The 24,200-nt window shown below is 52.9% G+C and overlaps 1 protein-coding gene, 1 long non-coding RNA gene and 1 pseudogene across 3 annotated transcripts in view; 1 reads left to right on the top strand and 2 right to left on the bottom strand.

The window, feature by feature from the left end:
• Window positions 1–333: 333 nt before the first annotated feature.
• On the bottom strand, window positions 334–948 carry LOC138415496 (large ribosomal subunit protein eL15-like; annotated as a pseudogene).
• Window positions 949–3,474: 2,526 nt separating this feature from the next.
• SEPTIN9 (septin 9) overlaps window positions 3,475–24,200 on the top strand; it is a 180,708-nt gene continuing 159,982 nt past the window's right edge. Inside the window, exon 1 of one of the 2 annotated variants that reach the window (XM_069542037.1) lies at window positions 3,475–3,853. In XM_069542037.1, the coding sequence (XP_069398138.1) occupies window positions 3,835–3,853 (19 nt within the window). In that variant the 5' untranslated portion in view covers window positions 3,475–3,834. The remainder of the gene's footprint in view (window positions 3,854–24,200) is intronic. The other variant, XM_069542039.1, reaches the window with a different exon arrangement.
• LOC138414506 (uncharacterized) lies at window positions 5,887–8,034 on the bottom strand. Its single transcript, XR_011246869.1, has 2 exons — window positions 7,991–8,034; window positions 5,887–7,519 (listed from the first exon to the last, which is right to left on the bottom strand). It is a non-coding gene; the product is annotated as an uncharacterized lncRNA (long non-coding RNA).

Below are 24,200 nucleotides of genomic sequence, written 5' to 3'. Positions count from 1 at the left end.
TTATCAGGATCTCCTGCCATAAAACAACTCATGCAAATGGTTACTATGGTACCTGGCCAGGGTGAGCGTTTTCAATCAGTGTGCTTCCCCTAACAGTATGGGTTTGGATCAATGTTTCCTGCCACGTATCCACCCCTACAGTGTCGTACAGCCCTAAAAATCCCTCTTCATCCCCTCTACCTCTTGGCAACCACTAATCACTGTCTCTGTAGCTTTGCCTCTTCCAGCAGTCGTATAGCTGGAATCATGCATTCTGCAGCCTTTTCTTTTTTTAAGCAGACAAGAACATCCTAAATTGTTTATTAGGTAAGAACTTTACAAACATTACGTGTATTAGCAGTAGCGGTGGAGCTGGAGAGTATTGCACCTTCTCCATGCTGCACGGCGAGAGCCACCGACAGTGTGGTGGCACTTGTGGCCCTTGCCCAGGCTGCGGCTCTTTCTGCCTGCAGACGTCAGCCCCCGCATCTCCCTGCGCTCATGGACTGCTTTAGTGATCCGCTGGGTGTCAGGGTTTCTTCTAATAGCTTTATGGAGTGGATCAATGAGGATAACCTCAAAGAATGTGTACGTAGAATCTTCACCAACCCAGTAGGAATTCAGGACCCTCAGGGCCCCACAGTGGCGGCCAGCGCGCTCCTCCGCAACCGACTGCAGGCTTGGAGCAAACTTGAGCTGGTTGACACCATGGTGCACAGGCTTGCCCTAGGTGGCACCCTTAGGAAACGGGCGTTTGCTGCCCCCACGGTGCACATGGATCCGGCATATGACATAGACTTGCTTGGCCTTGTAGCCCAGCCTGCGCGCCTTGTCGGGCTGGGTGGGGCGCGGGGCGCGGGGCAGCGCCGAGAGCTGGCGGTACTGCCAGCAGCGCACCCGCAGCAGGAAGCGCATCACGCCCGACTGCTGCTTCCTCCACAGCTCCTGGATGTACTGGTGGGCGCCCATGTCGGCTCACCCTGACGGCTGCTGCCTGATGGAAAGACTGCAGCCTTTCAGATTAGCTTCTTTCATTCAGCACCACAAAGCTTCTTGAGTTAAGCCCTCTCTACCCTCACGTGAGGATGCAGTGGGTGGATTCCCCTTGAGAGAGGTACAGTACCTACTGCAAGGCAGCCTCTGAAGATCCTCTGAAAGTGTTTATGATGAAGGAGCAACATGTGAGTCTGTAACAGTTAAATGTGTCATTTATGATGAACTTGAGCCGCGAGAAAATGATTAAGGTTTGGTATACTCTACTCATGAATTTGAACAAACTCCGGGAGATAGTGGAGGACAGAGGAGCCTGGCGTCCTGCAGTCCATGGGGTCGCAAAAAGTCGGACTTGGCTTAGTGACTGAAAAACAGGTCATGAAGGCTAGTGATTACATCATACATTTTAAAGAGAGTTGTCCATAAAATTAAAATTTCATGCTTAAAACTATTAACCTTCATGCATCCTGAAAATGCTTTCATTTCTCCTCCTCCTTTCTCTTCATTCCTCCTCCTGTCTTTCCTTCAGATCTTTGGCATTTTTTTTGTATGTGCACTATCACCAATTCCCCGTCCGTGGCTCACTGATGAAGAATACGCCTGCCAGTGCAGGAGATGCCAGAGATGTGGGTATGATCCCTGGGCTGGGAAGATCTGCTGGAGTAGGAAATGGCAACCCACGCCAGTATTCTTGCCTGGAGAATCCAACGGATAGAGGAGCCTGATGGGCTACAGTCCATAGGGTTGCACAGAATCGGACATGATTGAGTGACTGAGTGCTCACACAGACACACATATATGCACACACACACACACACACACACACGGCATCAGTACAGCACATGGGTCTTTGTTCCTAGGTGCCCAGGTGCTTATGAATTATAACCCAGGCAGAAATGCTAGTATGAAGGGGCCAACCGTACACAGAGAACACCCAAGGGTCCTCGACGACTCCAGGATCTGTCTGCTCAGAGGATGCATGTGTGCACCAGAGCACTTCTGACTTGAGCTGAGTGAAGCAACCAACCCCTAATGTGCCCATCAGATAGATTCTTGATAGGCAGTTGGACCTTGGGAAGGTCAGGCATCAGTATGGGGGTGCAATCATCATGTCTGCTGGCCAGAATCAGGACAGAGCTCAGCCTTCTGCCTTGGCTGGAGCGAAATTTTCAGGAACCTGTGCAAGTGGCCCTTGGCGGGGGGGGGGGGGGGGGGGGGGGTGGCTATCCCAGAACCCAAGGACTGATGTTAACAATTCATCTCCAGTTTCCAGGCCTGTGGCTTCTTCCGTCCCTCGCCTCCTCCCCAGGTCCCCAGATAAGGAGACGGAGGTTGACCCAGGTGGAGTCCAGCGTCCACTCTGGTCCAATCAGTCTAGCCAGAGGGTGTGGGACGGGTCACGTGGCCCGACCTGCAGGCCTGTGGCTGGACAGATTTCTTAAGAAGGGGAGCAGGTGGAACAATCTGGTGGAATCAAGTGCGCCTCAATTCTTAGGCAGGTTTTCTACTCTCTAGCAGGCGATGGAAATGCTTTTGGATCTTTGAGGAGAGGGAAAAGGGAAGAGGGTGTTTTGGTGATGTTAATTCTACCTCCGTTTTCCAAACAGGTTTTGGATTATCGGGCAGAAGGCAGCGTCGCGCCCCAGCTGAGAGCTTGGGGGAGCTTGCGGAATCGCTTCCTCTGCTCTCTTTTTCATCCCTGGACCGCGCGGCCCTTGCGTATCTGTTTCCGCAGGTTCTGGGATGCCGCGCGCCTCCCGCTCCGCCACTCCCTTCCCTCTTCCAGTAACACCTTGGCTGCCTGGCAAATTCCTGCTCATTCTTTAAAACCTTGTTTTGGAATTACCTCAAAAAATTCTGACAACACTTGCTTGACGAAATTCATCACTTTCTCCTCTGTGTTAAAAAATCATTTTCTTATGGAAAACTTCTTTAGGGATACAAAAGCAGAGAGAATTCTGCACAAGTTTTGCTCAGGAACTCACATTCTCCTTACTGCACTAACCAGGCTATAAAGATGCGTGCCCTCGTATTTGCGCTCAGACGTCGAGGCCCTGACCGCGCGCAGTACCTGACCGCGCGCAGTACCTGACCGCGCGCAGTACCTGACCGCGCGCAGTACCTGACCGCGCGCAGTACCTGACCGCGCGCAGTACCTGACCGCGCGCAGTACCTGCCGGGAAGGTGTTCGATATTTCTCAGATGCAACAGAAGTTATCATCTGGTCCAACGTACCCATTGTACAGATGAGGTAACTGAGGCCCCAGTTCATCAAACAGTCAAAGCAGTCTGCCCTCTGGATTGCCAGCAAAGTAGCGGGGCACGTACGGTAGGGACCTCGCCTGCCGGGTCCTGCCCGGTCCACTTAGCTGGCCTGTGGACTCCGATCCCCCCAGCTATGCAGAAGGACCACCACCCGCTCCCTGCCCCCTCCTCCCGCTGCCACCTGGCGAGGCCCCGCCCTGCCCAGAGTCTAGACGGGAAAAGTGCGGGCGACGCCCCGGAAGGAACCGTTCGTGCCTGGGGGGGTGTGGCTGCTGGGGACGGTCGCCACCTTGGCGACCCCCACCCTCGGTCAGCTTGCATCGGGGCTGCAGTGCAGGGGCCGCGCCCGGGCCGAACCGGGGCGAGCTCAGGACCCGGCGCGGGGTTGGCGCTCCAGGCCGGGGGTCGGGATGCGCGGGGCGCGGGGCTCCGCCAGGTGTGAGTGCGCGGGGCGGGGCGGGCCGGGGCGGAGCCGGGCCCGACCCCTCCTCCCGGCCCTCACCCCTCCCACTCCCGGCCCGGGATTAGCGACCTGGGAGCGCGAGCCCCGCGGCCTCCCCGCCACACTCTGCTGGGAGCGGCGGCCGCGACGGCACCATGAAGAAGTCTTACACAGGTGGGCGCCGCGCCCGGAGCGGGGTGGGAGGTCGGGGTCCCGGGGCAAGCTTTGAGGTGTGGGGAGTCCCACCGGCCAGCTGACGCAGCTGCACCCCGGATCGGGGTCGCTGACCAGACGCTGGGCCCCCCCACCACACTTTTCTCCTCTGCTTCTACGTCGCCGCTCCAGGGTCTCGGCCCGCGCGCTAGTCTGAGACCCCTGGTGCCCTGGGGAGTCCAGGTGCTCGAACTCTCTGACCCCCAAGACGGTTGGGCCCCGATTCTGACCCTGGCGGAGAGTCTCCTGCCCCCATCTGTCGGCCGCTACTCGATCAGGTGTCTGGAGGGGCCGCTGTGGGAGGCGCTGCCCTGCGCTGGCCTTCCCTCCTGTTTCCCCTCCTTCCCCCTTGTACCTTCTCCAGAATCGCTGACTTGACAGGGGCCGAGAGTCCGGGCGTTCTGGGTCCCCCTCCGTGCGTATGTGTGCGTGGGAGGGGGCTGTGTGGAGGATTTCCTTGGGGTCAGCTTCTAGGACTGGTGGTCCAGGTCTTAGCATCCTTTCTTCAGGTGAATTCCTGTTATTCCTCTACCCAGTGGAGCACCGGAAATTCCAGCTACTCCTGAAGCCCACTCGGGTGCGCCTTTAGGGTGTCAGGATGCCTTTGGTTTGCTGGCATCCCAGCTTCATTAGCAGGCTTGACAGGTGAAGGGGCCTGGCCAGTTCCTACCGGGCACTCAGGATCCTTTATAAGCATTTTCCCCTTGGGTACTCTGAAGTTCCATTTTGACGATGGGTAAGCTGAGGTCACAAGTTTGAAGGTCTTATTAAGGGGAATCTAGATCTGTTCTTTTTTCCCTTCCTTTTTTTAATTTGTGATTTTCCCCAAAGGATCCAGGCTGGATCCTTTGTCGTCCTCAGTGGTCAGGTTATAAACGGCATCTCCTTCTGCTAACCCTGCAAAATTTCTCCTCATGTTCTTCCCCTTAATCTACTCGGACATGAAGTTTTCTGCCAAGGACTCATGAATTAATTTTTCTTGATAAGAGGACACAGTCATGGTACTTAGTTGGAGCTGAAGAAGTCTTTTGGGCCATCCCTCTGCCTTTGGGACATTTTCCCAGTCTTCTCCAGCTTTCCATGTTTTCCAGAAACAAAACGAGTAATAAAGAATAACTCATCTCAAAGATAATTACTCAGAACTTCCCCTAAAATGGCCTTCCGGGTCAGTGGCTTAGAATGTCAACTTTCACCCCCTGTTGCAAACAGCATGGCCCTCACCCATCCTGAACACAGCTCCCTCTCTGGAGTGTGGGGGCATTGATGTAATGGTGGAGGAGGAGGGGGCTTCCAGGTGGCATAGGCGAGGGTTTGGCGCTGGGCCTCTCTTCCCAATGTGTCCCACATACTTGAAGTGGTTGTGGGCATCGCCCTTCCCCTGAGTTCGGCAGCCCAGTGTGGCCCAGGGACACCAGCTGGCTCTTGCCTTTGGCTCCTCACACTTTGCCTGCTGCTGATCAGTCTGGCCACCGCAGTCCCCCCGGTGAGCTGGCCTTTTCCTGGGGGGACTTTGAGACCCTCCTACACAGATGCCAGAGGGCCTCTGAGGCAGGCTGGATGAGTCTTCTCCACGCCTGCTCCCTCCTGCCCTGGCAAATTAAAAAAAAGGAAAAAAAAAAAAAAAGGAAGGTTTCAAAGTAGTGTTCACAGGTGGGTAGGAACCAGCTCTTGTAAAGGCGGCCTTCCTGTCTCCGGTGTTTACCTGAAGGGGCAGGGCCCTTGAGGACGGGCCTGGGAGAGCTTGGACCTCTTCCAGCTTCTCCTGGCGGTGGTCCAAGGTGAGCTGGGTCACCCTGTTGCTATTGCATGGGGCTGGGCTGGAGGGGGCTGGCCCAGGGGCAAGGTGGCCCCTTGGTCCCCTTCTGAGGGGGGTCCAGTTCTGTTGGTGCCCTCTCTCGTTGCAAAGTCAGACTGACTCCCATGTAGCATCAGTGCCCTGAAATTAGGGAACACATCAAACTGTGAAGGATCCCCAGTGTCAAAAAATTCAAGGACAGCCAACCAGGAGCGCTTTTATTTTTCACCTGGATTGAGTGGGATTATTCCTTTGGGACCTATTTGTGGGCTCAGAAATAAATTGAGAGACTTACCTGGTGGCCCAGTGGCTAAGACTCTGCGCTCCCAGAGCAGGGGGCCTGCCTGGGTTCGATCCCACCTGGTGCAACTAAGATGCACTAAAGCCAAGTAAATAATAAATGTTGTTTAAACGCTAAAAAGGAAAGAAGAAAATCAAATATGTTCTCAGTAGAGCTGGCTTGAGCACTCACGAGTCTCTGAAAAGGGAGGAATTTTAAAAATATGTTTGAGGGGATCCTGAGTGCCTTAGATAAACACTCACTGGACCCACATTATGCACTGGGCCTGTGCAGCCAGGGCCTCGAGGATACAAAGATGATGGAAACACATTGTTTGCAAGCAAGATGCATTCTCCTGGGAGGCAGGATGCAGGGTGTTAACCTGGCTAGTTAACACCCCTGATCCCCCACCAAGTGGTACAGTCTCCAAAAGCTACTGGATTGCCCTGGGTAGGGGAGGTTTCTGGGGGAGCCGAGATTGAGTGGGCCTTGGAGAATAAGCAGCTTTGAGAAGGTGGAGAATAAAGAGGGTCCTTCTAGGTGGGGAATAGAGTGAGTGCCCACTGAGGCTGCAGGATGCCAGGGGCTTGCGTGGGAACAGCTCTGTGTCTGGCATTTCCAGTTCTGCTCCAGGCACTTCCTGGATGCACCTCGCTTGGTGTTCCAGGCAGGCAGAGCTGCGGGCAGTGTGGCTCAGTGGTTCACAGCACAGGCTCCCGGAATTAAATCCTAGGCTGGCACCTCCTCCATCTTGTCATGTGTCCCGTTTGCCTCATCTGGTAGACAGGGGCAATGCTGATTTGTTGTAATGATGAAATGAGCTCATACGTGAAAGGCTTGAATGCCTGCACCATCCGTAACTTGCTTCATTATCCTTATCACTCGCAGGGAGCACACACAAGGAGGCTGTGTGTCACCAGCTTTGCCAGGATGCCCAAGGGGGCTGCTGGCACCCTCCCTGGGCCCCTGTTGGTTTGGAGACTAGGATTGTGGCCCAGGCTTCTCCCTCAGCCCTTTGGCGTCAGAGTGGGCTGCTGTCGAAACCTTTCCAGTGTCCTGAATTTGGGACTTCTGGTTGCATACTGTGCCACTGTGCCTTCCAGTGGCCCTGGATCTCCTGGGAATTCTCAGTGCTGAGGGTGCTTAGCTGAGGTCCACGAGCCACAGAAATGGGGACTAAAATCCAGCCAGTGTGCATTTGGGGAATTATTCGGAGATGCTTGGTGACTTTCAGGAGATCTCTGAAGCAGATAGTACCTGGCCTATCAAAGGTTGAAAAGCTCTTGCACTTGCTACGCAGAGCCCTGGGCAGGGCGGGAGGCTGCAGTTAGAGAGATCAGCCCGGTGAGCAGCCTTCCCCACGCCCAGCGCTGGGGGAGCTGAGTTCTGGGAAGTGGAGAGGAGAGGAGCAAGTCCTGGAGCAGGAGCCGGGGGTGAGAGTGAGGAGCGGGATGAGGGCAAGGAGCGCTGGTGAAAGGCTGCCGCTCCGCCCCGCTCTGGCTGCCGCACCTCTGCCTCCTCAGGTTCCAGCCTGCTCGGCTCCCGCAGGGACCTGGGCGGAGAGAAAGAGCCACCTCAGGCGGTCTGTCCATGCCTCCCTTGGACTGGTGCTCAGGGTCCCAGACCCCTGTGGACCCAGAGGCCCTCCCAGTCCTTGGGGAGCTGGCAGAGCCTGATCCTGCAGCCCGTCCCCTCCCCAGCCTGTTGGCAGTTTTCTGCCCACTCCTTGGGTTCACCTCTTCCCCCACCGCCCACCCCCACCCCCTGCCAAAGTCACTGCTTGTCAGCATCTCCCCAGCCTGCCCTGAGGGGTTCCAAAAGCGGAGTGCCACGCACCTGGTAATGCACCTGACTTTGAGACAACCCACCCTCCTCCTGGAAACCCCCTGGGTGAGCCCGGGTGCTGAAAGGACACGAGATAGCCCCTCAAGGGCAGTGGTCTGGAGTGTATGTCCAGGTGGAAGGACGGGCCGATCATGTGCCTGGAGCTCCCGTGTGTGAGTGTCAACAGAGGGCATCTTACCAGGGACTCCAATAGCCAGAAAAGGCACCCCCCACCATCCTCCGCCCAGCGTCTTGGGCCACCGTCCTCTGAGACTCCCTGCCCATCCCAGGCCCCACGGGGATGGGACCTGGGGGCGGGACCTTGTTTCTGCACGCACTGATGTTTGTCCATGAGCAGCCTTGTGTGGGCTCTGCAGTTTGCTTAAGATGTACTTGATAAGAAGGGTTCAGCACACAGCGACACAGGGCCCGGCCCCCGGGGCCTTGAGCGCCAGTTCCTGGGCGGATCCCGCTGGTGGCCTTTCGGGGGGAGGGGGACTGGAGAGAGAGGTCCCAGGCCTTGAGGGGCGGAGGGGCGGGTGGGGGGAGTAAGTGGTGGGTGGGGAAGGAGGTGACATGCTGGGTTCCTGCACCCCTACAGGAGCTATTGCTTATATTTATATATATATATATATATATATATATATATATATTTTTTTTTACTGTGCTGGGTCTTCCGTGTGGCATGTGGGCTTTCTCTAGTTGTGGCTTGCCAGCTTAGTTGCTTTGTGGCATGTGGGATCTTAGCTCCCCCATCATGGCTCAGACCCGCACACCCTGCTTTGCAAGGTGAATTCTTAACCACTAATCACCGGGGAAGTCCCTGGAGCTGTAACTTTGGAACACCCCAGCCATAGGCACCACCAGGGGACTTATGGGGGATCGGTGGGTATGAGTGGCCGGGGATGCCCCCTGGGGACCCAAAGGTTACACAAAAGGTTACAGACCCCACAGTGCTCCAGCAGAGACCTTGGCCAGTGAGTCCCCATGGCAGCTGCAAGAGATTGCCTTTCCAGAAGCACTGATGGAAGGGAGCCTGTCCTGCTGGTCACAGGCCTCTGGGGCCAGGGGTCCTGAGGTCAGGCCTGGGACCATGGGTCCCTGAGTTTGACAGGAGAACTGAAGGATCCCTGAGGCCGGTAGCTAGTCAGCCTGCCCCTTCCCTGTTGGGCAGCTGTAACTGGGCCCAGAAACTCTGTTGAGAGGCAAAGTACCCATGGTTTTGCTGGAGCAGCTGGGCTGAGCTGGGGGTACCCATTTTGCAAGTTCCTGGCCTGTTTTGAGCCTCCCTGTAGGTTCAGTTATTCTTCCTAGAAGAGTCGGCCGGGTGTCCCTGACGGCTGGCTCCTTCCTGCAGGCTGGTGACTTTCAGCACCGCTCTAGAAGGACGTTCTGGCCTCAGGTCTCCTGGGTTGACTGTGGCCTTCTGCTCCCAGCCCAGTTTCTCCCTGCCTTATCTCCCTGTCCCCACCCTGGGGGCCGGGTCCATTTGCAGCCCACGTGAAGGGGGGGCATTGAGGCGCTGCCCGGGGGAGGGGGAGGCGGCTCCGGGCGTCTTGCTGTCAGTGGCCTCTTGGAAGCCTTGCAACAACCGAGCTTTGTTCCGGGCCTAATCTGACCTGGTTCTGCGAAGCGTGACTGCTGGCAGCCTGCAAGCCTCTGAGATAGGAACGGGGAGAGGAAGATGATCCCAGCGCACAGGGCAGCCGGCTGCCCGCCCTCTCTGGACGGAGCTTGAGTCCTGGTCATCCTCTGAGCAATGCTGGCTTTGTGACGGGGGAGAGGAACCCTGGATGGCCGCTCCAGCCTGCGTGTGTGGCCCCCAGCTTCCCAAGGGTCCCTGGAAGTGCTGGGTGGGGTGAGAAGGGCCATATCAACCCCCTCCCCAGGAAGGAGTGCCCTCCCCGGCCCAGGGTTTCAGAGGCTGGACCAAGGCAGGAGGGATCCCCATGAGAGATGGGGGTGACCTTGCCTTCTTTCTGGTTCCTGGGGAGGCCTTGCTCCCCCCAGAACTCTTAAAGGGTAGGTGTACTGTGAAGCCTGGGCTGTGACTGGGCCCTGCTGGGCCTCTCAAGGCTGTACCTGGGAACCAGGGACTGGCTGCGTCCACCCTAGACCTCCCTGAGAGTGTGCCTGGGCCCCTTGTCCCGGCTGGGCCAGGCGTGTTGGGGCAGCCTGGCCGGGGATCACTCCCACAAACATGGTTACCAGGAGGGGCTGGGCAGACCTGGGCAGAGGCGAGCTTGGCAGGCTGCCTCGGGCTTGTCCTGTCGATCAATCTGATCCACATCCTGGGGCTTTCACAGCCCTCCCCTGGACTGTGCCTCCTGTTTCCACCAGGATCGGGGCTCAGCCAGAGAGTAAGGCTCCTGTAACCCAAAGCCACTTGGAAGTGGGTTAAACGCAACCCCTGTCATCTTCCAGCCGAAGGACTGGGCTAATCAACCCGGAGGGCTGTCGGGGGGTGGTTTGCAAACCTCACTAGTGGACAGGTGACTTGGACCCTAGTTGCAGGGCCCCGGCGCAGGTGTTGGGTTTTTGTGCAGAGGTTACCCAGTGTAGACGTCGTGGGGACAATGCCAGGTGGTGGAATGACAGCCGCGTGCACATAGGGGCACATAGTGGAGTGTCGTGGGGGCCGGAGTGGGGGAGGTAGGCTTCCAGTCCATGTCAGGGGCTCCGAGGGGTGTTGAACAAACTCTGAGCCTTGGGGAGCGGATCTTCCTGTGGCAGTGTTTTCCTGGTCCCTGGGGACTGATACTCTAGCTGCCAAGACTGTGCCTTACTTTACTTTTAAAAGGAAAACTTTGTAAAAGACACTGTATCTCTTCTCTCTTGCCTTGTTTTCTTTAGTTGTTCGTTTTGTTCATGTGGTGAAGCTCAGTCACTCAGCGGTGTCGAACTCTTTGCGACCCCATGGTCTGTAGCCCGCCAGGCTCCTCTGCCCACAGGATTTTCCAGGCAAGAACACTGGAGTGGGTTGCCATTTCCTACTCCGGGGGAATCTTCCTGACCCAGGGATGGAACCCACGACTCTGGCTTCTCTTGCATTGGTAGGTGGATTCTTTACCACTGAGCCACCTGGGAAGCCCCAGGCGATCTTGTTAGTTACTTGTTACCAAACAATGCGAACAGGAAATTAAAAGGACAGATTCTCCAATCCCATCGGTTACAACATTGTTTTTTGTGTTCCCTTTGGACTTGTTTCCTCATGCACCGGTCGTATTGTTTGATTTAATTACCAAAGGGATATAATGTTTTTTCAGAGAGTTGCATATTCTCTGTACAGATCATCTTTAATTCTGCTCTTTTCACATGAAAATCAGATCCCATGCATGGATCCCCTAATTACAGTTTGAATGGCTCTTCAGAGTGGGTGTTGCTGAATTTACTTAGCCATCCTCTTGCCAGAGCACTTAAATAGTGTGCGGATGCTGGCGTTTTTCCTTGGTGGTGGGCGTCCGTGACCCTCAACCGAGAATGCTGTGCTGAGCTGGAGATGTTAACAGTAGCTGTGCTTACAGCTGTGAGACACGGACTGGCTGGATACTGGAAATTTTTGGAGGCAATTAATTTAATAAAATACTGCCCAAGATGATTCCCTTCTCCAGCATTCCTGGGATGGCTCCAGAAACCAAACAAGTGTTCTTTTCTTTATACAGTTTTCTTTCTTTATTTTTGGCTGTGCTGGATTTTCGCGGCCACACGGGCTTTTCTCTAGGCATGCAGGCTTCTCATTGCGGTGCCTTCTCTTGCTGCGAGGCAGGGGCTCTACGGTGCTGGGGCTTCAGCGGTCAGGGCACGTGGGCTCACTAGTTGCAGGTCCCCAGCTCTGAGAGCACAGGCTCAGCAGTTGTGGTGCATAGCCTTAGATGCTCTGAGGCATGAGGGATCTTCCCAGTGCAGGGATCGAGCCTGCATTGGCAGGTGACTTCTTTATACCATTGAGCTGCCAGAGAAGTTCCAAACAAGTGTTCTCAACCCAGCAGTTATTAAGAGTTTTAATGAACAGAAAATGCCATTTGCCCCAACTATCAGCCTGCTTTTAGCCGCTGACAAGTCCCAGGGTTTACTTGGCCTTTAAAAGATCTGCCCTGTTGCCTACAGCCTGCGATTCCTCTCTCTGGCTGGCACATGATGCCAGCTGCTCCCCCCGGCCCCCCACCTCGCCTCTCCTTTTCTTCTTTGGCCCCTACGGGATGCAGGAGGGGGTTTCCTTGCTTCCTTGGGCCAGCCTGAATGCCCTAGTCTTAGAGGTGGGCTGCCTGCCCCCAGGTAAGCAGCCACCTCTCCTGGAGATCATTCATTCTGCTGCCAGATTACTTGGGCCGTAGTTTCTTCTGGAACCTTCAGGCTCCCCAGGCCAGGCCACAGTGCTGCCTGTCCGGCCGACCCTCCATGGCGGCTCTTTTGTTTCTCTCCCCTCCCAGGGCCGCTGCCCCTGAGTCCCCGATCGCACTTCCCTATGTGTATCCTGGATTTACTCTCACGAGCATTGACAGGTTGAGTGAGACACATCTGCGTCTTTGGTGACCTGCTGCCCATTAAGCAGGACTCAAAGGATGGTTCAGCCTTTCTCACATTCTGGGGCGCCCCCCTGCTGCTACTTTTGTCGACATTGGTTTCTGATCGCTAACCCTCCTCCACCTTATCCGCGATTTGGTCCATTGGCCTTACTCTCCTCATCGTTCTCACATGAACAGTTTGCTTGCGGCATGTGAACCGGGGTCTAACCAGGAAACAAAAACCGCTCCAGCATTTAGAACGGAAAGACTTAAATGTACAGAAGATGGAGAAGCCACAGGGCACAAAGAGGCAGCCAGGTTTGTGTGTGGGGTTTATACAGCTCTTTAACGATACGCATGGAATTATATGTGGACAATGAGAAAAGAAATTTGAGATTATAAATTTTAAACAGTGGGCAAATTTCCTAAGCATCCCCCAATTCAGAAAGCTAACATTATTTTTTTTTAATTAATCAACTACTTGTCCTGTCTCCAAAGTAATTTATTTTCCTACATTTTTTTGGCTGAATACTGCTTGATCACTTCTTTATATGATGACTGTGTAATATGGTTTTTTAATTGAGAGAATAGAAAGTTAATTCATCTCTTAGTTAATCAAAATTTAGGAACTTCCCTGGTTGAGTGGAGAGGGTCCAGTAATTAAGACTCTGCCCTGCTGTTACAGGGGACGACACAGGTTTGATCCCTGGTTGGGGAACTAAGATCCTGCATACTGTGCAGTGTGGCCAAATAAATTTTTTTTTTTAATTTAATTTTTGCTTTTGGTAGTTGGGATGTGTGAAAAAGGGTACTTTAACTCAAAGCTTGTGGCACCTGCTGCAATTTTTCATCCTATAAACACAAGAATCCTGATAAATTCCATTTTCGTGTGATTCCCATCCAGAAAGAAAGAGACAAGTACGGGGCATTTGTAACTGTATGCGGTGTGCATGAACGCTGAGTTGCTTCAGTCGTCTCTGACTGTTTCCCTGGTGGCTCCTGAGTAAGAATCCGCCTGCAGTGCAGGAGACCAGGGTTCAATCCCTGGATCGGAAAGATCCTCTAGAGAAGGAAATGGCAACCCACTCCAGTATTCTTGTCTGGGAAGTCCCAAGGACAGGGGAGCCTAGTTCGTGAGGTCACAAGAGTCAAACACGACTTAGCAACCAAACCACCAGCAGCCTCTGGCTCCCTGTGCTTCAAGTCTTGCTCTCCCACACTACCCACGGTTTTCTGGCAACAGGTACTGCAGGACACATTCATATCTTTTTTCCCATTAATTTTGTTATAATTTTTTTTAACTTTTAATTTTGTATTGGGGTATAGCCGATTAACGATGTTGTAACAGTTTTAGATGAACAGCGAAGGGACTCAGCCATATACCTGTATCCATTCTCCCTTAAACTCCCCTCCCATCCAGATTGCCACAGAACGCTGAGGAGAGTTCTATGTGCTCTACAGGAGGTCCCTGTTAGTTATCCATTTTAAATACAGCAGACTCATCCCTATCTTATTCCTTTGGATTTTGCACAGTAGATTTGGGAAAGTAAGTAGGAGTATTCCTGGCCTTAACATGGGGGTGACAAGCAGTCACTTAACTATGCATGGAAATAACTGTAAACCTTGTAAATAAAGCCCACTGAAATCCAAACTATTCTCCCAATTCAACTTTTCATTAGCAGGAGCCTCCAAAGGCCAGCCACCCCTCCATTGGTACCATACACAGGAGAAAGGACAGTGGGCAGGAACTCAGAGTAGAAGGAGAAAGCAATCGTAACCGATTGGGGTTAAAATTTTTTCCATTTTGCAAATTTTGCAAAAACACTTGACTATGTGAATGTATTTCTATGGCCTTTGTCAAGTACCTTGAAATGGGACGGACCTGAACTAAGGACCTTGGCGTTTGATGTTTCTTAGCTTTTTGGAGACAATCAGAGATCAGCAGGGGAGAAGTCATTACTCCCCGTCCACCCCCCCCATCAAAGGATCAGAGAGAGGAAGGCATGTTATCAGAGTCCGGGGATCAGCGTTACCTGATGGAAGGCTGGATAAAGGTGAACCTGCCCGGCCGGAGCTGCAGCTGCAGAGTAGACAAAAATCTGCTGTTGGAGAAACCTTCCAAGGCTGAGAGCCGGGGAAAGATCCACCCTGGTTCTCCCTGGCTCACACCTTCCAGTCTCCTCCTATAGGTGGAATCCTGCCGAAAGGCTGTAGACCTGGGGACTCAGAGACCTCAGCCTGCAGAGGTCAACTCCTCTGCCGCTAAAGAGAGCCTGGGAAGGGAGAAGGGTGAGGGTTGCATTTCTGCTTTAAATTATCTGTTGTTAAGCTGAAATTCAGACTTAGCCGTCGTGCTTTTTCATTGTTTTGTTTTGGCCATGCTGCTCAGCTTGCAGGATCTTAGTTTCCGACCAGGGATTGAACCCGTATCCTTGGCAGCGAAAGCATGGAGTCCTAACTACTGGACCACCAAGGAACTCCCAGTTCAGTTCAGTTCAGTTCAGTTGCTCAGTCATCTCCGACTCTTTGCGACCCCATGAATTGCAGCACGCCAGGCCTCCCTGTCCATCACCATCTCCCGGAGTTCACTCAGACTCACATCCATCGAGTCAGTGATGCCATCCAGCCATCTCATCCTCAGTCGACCCCTTCTCCTCCTGCCCCCAATCTCTCCCAGCATCAGAGTCTTTTCCAATGAGTCAATTCTTTGCATGAGGTGTCCAAAGTACTGGAGCTTCAGCTTTAGCATCATTCCTTCCAAAGAAATCCCAGGGTTGATCGCCTTCAGAATGGACTGGTCGGATCTCCTTGCAGTCCAAGGGACCCTCAAGAGTCTTCTCCAACACCACAGTCCAAACGCATCAATTCTTCGGCGCTCAGCCTTCTTCACAGTCCAACTTTCACATCCATACATGACCACGGGAAAAACCATAGCCTTGACTAGACAGACCTTAGTCGGCAAAGTAATGTCTCTGCTTTTGAATATGCTATCTAGGTTGGTCATAACTTTTCTTCCAAGGAGTAAGCGTCTTTTAATTTCATGGCTGCATTCACCATCTGCAGTGATTTTGGAGCCCAAAAATATAAAGTCTGACACTGTTTCTACTGTTTCCCCATCTATTTCCCATGAAGGGATCAGACCTGATGCCATGATCTTCGTTTTCTGAATGTTGATCTTTAAGCCAACTTTTTCACTCTCCTCTTTCACTTTCATCAAGAGGCTTTTTAGTTCCTCTTCACTTTCTGCCATAAGGATGGTGTCATCTGCATATCTGAGGTTATTGATATTTCTCCCGGCAATCTTGATTCCAGCTTGTGCTTCTTCCAGTCCAGCGTTTCTCATGATGTACTCTGCATATAAGTTAAATAAGCAGGGTGACAATATACAGCCTTGACGTACTCCTTTTCCTATTTGGAACCAGTCTGTTGTTCCATGTCCAGTTCTAACTGTTGCTTCCTGACCTGCATATAGGTTTCTCAAGAGACAGGTTAGGTGGTCTGGTATTCCCATCTCTTTCAGAATTTTCCACAGTTTCTTGTGATCCACACAGTCAAAGGCTTTGGCATAGTCAATAAAGCAGAAATAGATGTTTTTTCCGGAACTCTCTTGCTTTTTCCATGATCCAGCGGATGTTGGCAATTTGATCTCTGGTTCTTCTGCCTTTTCTAAAATGAGCTTGAAGATCAGGGAGTTCACGGTTCACGTATTGCTGAAGCCTGGCTTGGAGAATTTTGAGCATTACTTTGGTAGTGTGTGAGATGAGTGCAACTGTGTGGTAGTTTGAGCATTCTTTTGCATTGCCTTTCTTTGGGATTGGAATGAAAACTGACCTTTTCCAGTCCTGTGGCCACTGCTGAGTTTTCCAAATTTGCTGGCATATTGAGTGCAGCACTTTCACAGCATCATCTTTCAGGATTTGAAACAGCTCAACTGGAATTCCATCACCTCCACTAGCTTTGTTTGTTTGTAGTGATGCTTTCTAAGGCCCACTTGACTTCACATTCCAAGATGTCTGGCTCTAGATGGGTGATCACATCATCATGATTATCTGGGTCGTGAAGATCTATTTTGTACAGTTCTTCTGTGTATGCTTGCCACCTCTTCTTAATATCTTCTGCTTCTGTTAGGTCCATACCATTTCTGTCCTTTATCGAGCCCATCTTTGCATGAAATGTTCCCTTGGTATCTCTAATTTTCTTGAAGAGATCTCTAGTCTTTCCCATTCTGTTGTTTTCCTCTATTTCTTTGCACTGATCGCTGAAGAAGGCTTTCTTATCTCTTCTTGCTATTCTTTGGAACTCTGCATTCAGATGCTTATATCTTTCCTTTTCTCCTTTGCTTTTCGCCTCTCTTCTTTTCACAGCTATTTGTAAGGCCTTCCCAGACAGCCATTTTGCTTTTTTGCATTTCTTTTCCATGGGGATGATCTTGATCCCTGTCTCCTGTACAATGTCACGAACCTCATTCCATAGTTCATCAGGCACTCTATCTATCACATCTAGCCCCTTAAATCTACTTCTCACTTCCACTGTATAATCATAAGGGATTTGATTTAGGTCATACCTGAATTGGTCTAGTGGTTTTCCCTACTTTTTCAATTGAAGTCTGAATTTGGCAATAAGGAGTTCATGATCTGAGCCACAGTCAGCTCCTGGTCTTGTTTTTGTTGACTGTATAGAGCTTCTCCATCTTTGGCTGCAAGGAATATAATCAATCTGATTTTGGTGTTGACCATCTGATGATGTCCATGTGTAGAGTCTTCTCTTGTGTTGAGTATTGTGTATTTTGGATGGCAGGGCCTTTTATGTGAATGGGACCCACAGTGCAGATGCCCAGGGCTGGTGAACCCTCAAGGGAAAGGCCGCGTGGCGTTCGTGATCAGAACTGATGTCACATGATGAACTTGGCCTCTAGTGGTGATGATGCAGGCCCTCCACATGCCGGAGCTGCGGGCACTTCCTCGGCCTGTGGTATCGGTGTTGCCTCCCCGCTGGGCCGGGAACGCCACCAAGAGAGTAGCCAGCTCACTGTTGGTCACTGCTGTGTCCCCATCTCCTTACGCAGCGCCCGGTTTAGAGGAGATGCTCACTAATGTTTTCACGAGTCTACATTTTGTAGGTGCGGAAACTGAGGCTTAGAAAGACTAAACACTTTCCCGAAGTGGAGCTGGAGGCAGATTTGCACCCTGACGTCCGTTACTCTCCCCTGGGTGTGGCTCTGCCTGGCCCCACCCTAGCCATCAGCATCAAGGGCTAGGCCCCCTTTGGGCTGGGGCTTTGCAGCCGGGTGGGTTGTGGGCCAGGAGCACCCCCTCCACTTGACAAGGGGAATGGAGGTCAGGGCGGAGGTCAGCGGAGGGACTAGAGCCTGTGGCTTTGAGGCCCCAAGCTTTGCTGGAGACGGAACTTTCTGCAGTGCTTAGTCTTGTACCAGTGCAGGCCAGCAAGGCAGAAGGGTCTTCACCTTGTGGATGAGCCCTTGAGGTTCCTTTTAATCCACAGCCCCAGGCGCCAGCTTGGAGGGAGGAGGAAAGGCTGCCCTGCTCACCTGTTGAGTGCACACCTCAGTGGGCAGCAAAGGCCAAGAGCAGAGGAGGGAGACGAGGAAGGAGGCTTATCTCCTTATCTCAGGTTCCTCTGAAGATAAGCCTGGAATGGGACTCTTCATTGCCAGCTGAAGCCCTTGGCAGCTCTTCACAGCCTCTGTGAGCACACAAACCTCGGGGAAGGGGAAGACTGTGGTTCTGGGGGCAGCTGGAGCGGCAGGAGTCTCCTGGCCAAGGTCCGAATGACTTTGTCCTTTCCGGAGGGACTCGCATGATTCTTAAGAAAAAATTGAGTATTGATTCCTTTCTGCAGATAATCTCCTGTCATTATTGAAAATGGGTGTTTGTGCTCGAGTTTGCACAGTGCCCCTTCCTGCAAAGCTCCTTTTTTGAGAAATTGGGGATTTTCCTGCTGGGAAGGGCTGCCCAGTCCCATGCGTTGTTGTCACTAGAGCAAAGGATGTGTGTGTGTGTGTGTGTGTGTGTGTGTGGTCACGTCACTCTCCCCTGGGGACAGCCTGATTCCTGCTGTGCCTCCTCCTTGGGTTAAGATGTCTGGGGTGTGTGAGACCCCAGAGGGGTTGAGGATGGCCACCCCGATCACGGGTGGGACAGTGGCTCTGGGACCCCAATAGGAAAAGATGATGGTGTATGAAGTCCCCTGTCACTTATATAATGATAATACACTGGGCTTCCCTGATGGTTCAGTGGTAAAGAACCTGTCTGTCAGTGCAGAAGACGTGGGTTCGATCCCTGGGTCAGCAGGATCCCCTGGAGAAGGACATGATAACCCACTCTAGTATTCTTGCCTGGAAAATTCCATGGACAGAAGAGCCTGGTGGGGTACAGTCCATGGGGTTGCAAAAGACTCAGACACGACTCAGCAACTAAACAATACTACACTCGCTCCAGAGTCTATTTAGATTCTCAGTGCCCATTTAATCTAGTATTTTGCCAGATTCTATCATAAAAATTTGGCTGAAAGGAAAAAATATAAGAGGTCTTCACGGTAACTGTGTCCTTCTCTCTCTTTTCCAGACTCCCCAAATTATATGCACAGGGAACAACCATGAGATAGGCATCCAGGCCCCTAGACTCGGGGGCCAGCACTGGTCTGCCCAGCTGAGGGGCACCTGGCTGATCTATGGTGAAGGGTCAGGGAGAATGCAGGGCTGTTTCCCCGGGGGTGGGCTCTGCCATCAGGCTGCAATAATGGCTCTCCACCCCGATGGTATTTTTATAAGGCAATGACCCCGAGAGCATCCTAGCTATCCTCCCCCTGCCCCTGGCCACCCCTATCATGGGTGGGACAGTGGTTCACCCCCTTTCTCTCGAGGACCAAGGAGCCCCATCTCCGTGTCTGGCCACCTTCTTTCCTGATTGAAATGCTGTGTTTTCATTCGCTCTGGGACACGGACCAGCAGTGAATCCTCTCCCCACTCACTGCTTCCTCCTATCTTTTGCTTCATCTGATCTGAAGTGTTTCTTTTTTTTTTCAAATTGATTTGTTTTTTGTCTGTGCTGTGTGGCATGTGGGATCTTAGTTCCCCTGCCAGCAACTGAACCCAGGCTCCCTGCAATGGAAGCGTGGATTCTTAACCAGGAGACCACCAGGGAAGTCCCGGAAGTGTATTTTAATCTTGTGGCCTCCACGTGTGAAACCAGACTAGTGTTCGTCACTGGCCTATAGTTCGTGAACACTTGGGAAATGGCCTTGGCCCTGCCTAGGTGAGCACAGATGCCAGATGGGGAGTTTCTGGGGGCGGAGGGGCAAGTATGGGAGCGCCCTGGGATTCACAGCCCCTGAATCGTCACTGTTTTCTCTGGATCACAGACCCTGTCCTGGCTTCCTCTAATGAGCAGTCCATCCTAGAGGCCAAGAGGGCTGTCAGCTTCCCTTAGTTGGCAGGGAGTCAAATAGGACTTCTGGTAGCTCTTCCTGGGGTAGCAGCACCCTAGCTGCAACATGCAAGGTGAGTTGGTTATAACTTGAAAGTGAAAGTCACTCAGTCGTATTTGACTCTTTGCGACCCGATGGACTATACAGTCCGTGGAATTCTCCAGGCCAGAATGCTGGAGTGGGTAGCCGTTCCCTTCTCCATGGTTATAACTTACATTTTGTTTAAATGCATAAGCACAGGGCAGCCAGTGGTTGTGAATATCCAACTGTAAATCCCTGGGTCCAGGCTGGCATATGTATGTGGCTGTCATATAATATGGTGGTTTAGTCCCTAAGTTGTGTCTGACTCTTTGTGACCCCGTGGACCGTAGCCCTCTAGGCTGCTCTGTGCAAAGGATTCTCCAGGCAAGAATACTGGAGTGGGTTAAATATATATATTTAAACAGGGCTGCAGCCAAGCCTCTTTTCTTTTTAAAAAAATATTTGCTTGGCTGCTTTGTGTCTTAGTTGCAGCACGTGAGAGTTTCGGTCTTTGTTGAGGCATATGGGATCTAGCTCCTTGACCAGGGATCGAACTTGTGTCCCCTGTATTGGGAGGTGGACTCTAAACCACTGGAGCACCAGAGGGGCCCCAATAATTATTACAATAATAATTTATATTAGCATATCATTGATATCCTAAAAATGATATCATCTACTGAGTGTTTATTTTGTGGCAGGCACTGTGCTAGGTGCCTACAACATGTGGCCTCATTTAATCGTAGTCGCCTGTGAGCAATCCCCATCTCTGTCCCCATTCTGCAGATGGGAAAGCTGAGTCTTGGAAAGGGGAGGTCATTTCTGGGATCCGCAGTGAGTGCCTGGCGAGGTCTGGATTCAAGCCCTGTTAGTCTGACTGCAGGCTTTCCTGCCTCCCTGGCCTCTGAGAACTCAAATAATTTGGTTTGGGATGATGCCAGAGAGCTGAACTTCAAATCATCTCCCCTCTTTCCGAGTATGTTTTATTTTTAAATCACATAAAAGCCACTCTGTTCTCCCCTGGAGAGAACTATTCTATGTCTTGGAGGCTTTTCCGGCTACCTGTTCGCCGGTCTCGGACACAGACCTGAGGAGTAAGGTCCGATGAACTGTTTCACCTGCAGTTTCAGCTGCTGTAGGTTTGGGTTTCATCCAGGGCTCTGTGGAGGCAGCCCTGGGCTCGGGAACCTCGGGTGGCTGCCTCTCCTTTTTTAAGGGAGCAGGCCTGGCATCTTCTCTGTGCCAAGGGCTGCCTGGCACCAGCCGTACATTTCGGGAAATCTGAAAAATAAACAGTGTAAATAAAACCATAACTCCACCCAAGAAATCTGAGACATGGGCTGTCTTCCTTATTAACATGGCTCCACCCCCACCGTGGGTTTGGTTCTTGGGGGTCAGATGCCTGGGGTTGGGGTTTAACCTGAATGGACCCTTTTGTCTGTCTTTTTTTTTAATCTTTGTCCAGGAGGGTGGGCGTCCAGCTGGCCTGGGGGGAGGTGCAACCGGAAGTGACTCGATCCACAGGAATGCGGGGTCTGGTCTTTTTCCGTTCCTCACCACGCAGTCTCCATAGCGAGGATTCACTGGGTTCGTGGCCTCAGCTGTCGCTCACTGGTGCCACTTTCAGCCCAGACAGCTGACTTCTCAGCAGCTCATTGTGTGTGTGTGTTGGGGGTGGTGGTGGGACAGATGTTGAGAATTCTCCTGTGTCATTGAATACAGTGCAGCTCCCCGTTAGGGTGTGGAGGGAGGTCACAGGGAGGGAAGAGAAGAGGCTGGAGCTGGCACCAGGGGTGCCCATGCTCACTCTTCTGTCCTCTCAGCAGCCTTGGGGGCAGCGCCTGCCTCCACCTCCCTCTCCCCCCCAGCTCTTGAATCAGAGCCACTTCAGGTTTGCCCTCTCCTGGTTTTAAGAGACCGTGCATTCTGGGAGCCGGATGCTGACACCTCAGGCCCCCACAGGTCGGAGCCTGTGCTCCCTCCAGCCTGTCTGGTGGGGCCAGCCTGGAATCACCATTCGCCTTTATCACTCAGCAGGGTGATTCGCCTTTATCACTTTTCATCAGTGTCATGTGGGCGCCAAGGGAAGGATGCTCCCGTCTCTGCTGTGTGAGGCCAGCGATAGTCAAAGTTCCTCAGAACAACAGTTCTAGTAGGAGAGAGGGAGGCAGTGATGAGGAATTGGCTCATGCAGTTACCATCTGCCATCTGCAAGTTAGACACCCAGGGAAGCCACTGGTGGATTCAGTCCAAGTCTGAGGACTGAGAACCCAGGGGAGGCGATGCTTAGTCCTGGGGCAGGAGGAGACCGGGGCTGCAGCTCAGCCGGTTGGGCAGAGAGAGAATTCTCCTTTTGTCTGCCTTGTGCTCTGTTCGGGCCCTCTCGGGACTGGAGGACGCCCGCCTGCACGGGGAGGTGATCTGCTTCTCCCAGACCACCAGGCACATGTTCATCTCATCCAGAAACACCCTCACAGACAAGGCCAGAAATAGTGTTTAGCCAAATGTCTGGGCACCCTGGGATCTGGTTAAAAATGACACATACAATCAGCCATCGTGGTCTCTGTTATGGCCGGGGTGTGGCCAGGGCCTTTGTAGGAGTTTTGACAGCTTCAGGGCTTCTGACCCTCACTTCCCTCATGTGTGAAATGGGGGTGGTGGCACCCGCCTCATGGGCCTGTCATACTGAGTGAGTAGGAGAATGGACCTAAAGCCCATGGTTGCCATGGAGCCTTGGCGCTGGAAGTGGCTGTGGGAGCCCAGTGTCTACCTGGCCCTCCTTCAAGGACCCTTCAGTCCTCATCTCCTCAAAGCCTTACCAGTCACCCCAGCTCCCAGTGCTCACCACCCTTGGGAACTGCAAGTCAACTGCGTCTCTTGCAGTGTTGTTTACATGGGGAGTGTGTGTGTGTGTGTGTGTCTGTGTCTGTCTTAGTCATTCAGTCGTGTCTGACTCTTTGCGACCTCATGGACTGTACCCGGCCAGGCTCCTCCATCCATGGGATTCTTCAGACAAGAATACTGGAGTGGGTTGCCATTCCCTTCTCCAGGGAATCTTCCCAACCCAGGGATTGAACCCAGGTCTCCCGCATTGCGGGCAGATTCTTTAGCATCTGAGCCACCAGGGAAGCCCATTTATATGGTAGGTGAGTTCAGCTCAACCTGGGGCTGTCTTGGGGTCTTCCCCAGCCTCGAAGGAGGCCAGGGCTTAGTGGCAGGTATTTGCCAACACCAGGCCCATTTGAAGGACAGCCCTCTTCCCATCTTGTTGTCAGCTGTTGAGTCATCCTGCAGACATGAGGACTGTCTGCATCCCAGGGGCTGGACAGGAAGACCAGGCCTGCAGGCTGCCCTGCTCAGGGCTCTGGAAACTTTCAAAACAAAGCTGACTGCATTCACTCCTGGTCGGTCATAGTTTAGAAGTGGGCTTGTGGAATAAGTGGTGAATGAATGAATGAGTCTCTCTGGCAGACTGCAGGGGAGGAGCTGACATGTCTGACTCTAGCAATCTGGGTGCGTGTCAGATGGCGGAGGCTGCAGGCGGGTGTCTGGGTCCAGCCTGGGCCCGTCCTGGGCTGCAAGTTCTTCTCCAGCGTGTGTTGTTGCCGCGGGGAAGGCTTCCGCTGGGCTTGCCCTGGTCGCCCAGACAGCAGACCCCAGAGCACCATGACCTTGGCAGCAACAGGACAGCAACCTGCCTCTCCCTCTTAGAAACCTCTCGAGTTTGGTCGGCTTAGCGCCTCAGCAAATCTGCTCGAGTTGGGACTTGCCTGCCCTGAGCCTCCCCAGGGATCAAGCGCTGGGCTGAGGGGCGCGTGCAGGGAGGCAGGAGGCCGAGTTCATCTGGAGCTCTGTTCTGGCTCCCTTCTGGGGGTCGGGGAGGGAGGAGAACAGCTCGCCCCCCACTCTGCCCAGTCCAGCCTGGCTTACCCCATGTTGCACACCCAGGACAGGGAAACCCCAGTTCCCAACAAGGTAGATGCGGGTTGTACCAGAGCCGGCCTGCACCTGACCCGTGCCAGCACCTGTCCATCCTGCAGACAGTCCTGGTGGCACCCTGGAGCCCAGCCCAGGTTTTGGAGTTCGATGGACTTCACTTTGTTCTGGGCTCAATTCCTCATAGCTGTGTAGCCTCAGACAAGTGACGCAAACCCACTGAGACTTGGTTATCTCATCTGCAAAAGGTTGGGTGGGAAAATGTGCATAAAGGGTTTGACTCAGTGCCTGGTCTGCATCCTTGGACTTCCCTGGTGGCTCAGATGGTAAAGCGTCTGTCTACAATGCGGGAGACCTGGGTTCGATCCCTGGGCCGGGAAGATCCCCTGGAGAAGGAAATGGCAATCCACTCCAGTGCTATTGCCTGGAAAATCCCATGGACAGAGGAGCCTGGTAGGTTACAGTCCATGGGGTCGCAAAGAGGCGGACACGACTGAGCAAATT

Source organism: Ovis canadensis, chromosome 11 (assembly GCF_042477335.2).
Source record: "Ovis canadensis isolate MfBH-ARS-UI-01 breed Bighorn chromosome 11, ARS-UI_OviCan_v2, whole genome shotgun sequence".
NCBI lineage: Eukaryota > Metazoa > Chordata > Mammalia > Artiodactyla > Bovidae > Ovis > Ovis canadensis.
This window is presented reverse-complemented; position numbering and strand designations above follow the sequence as displayed.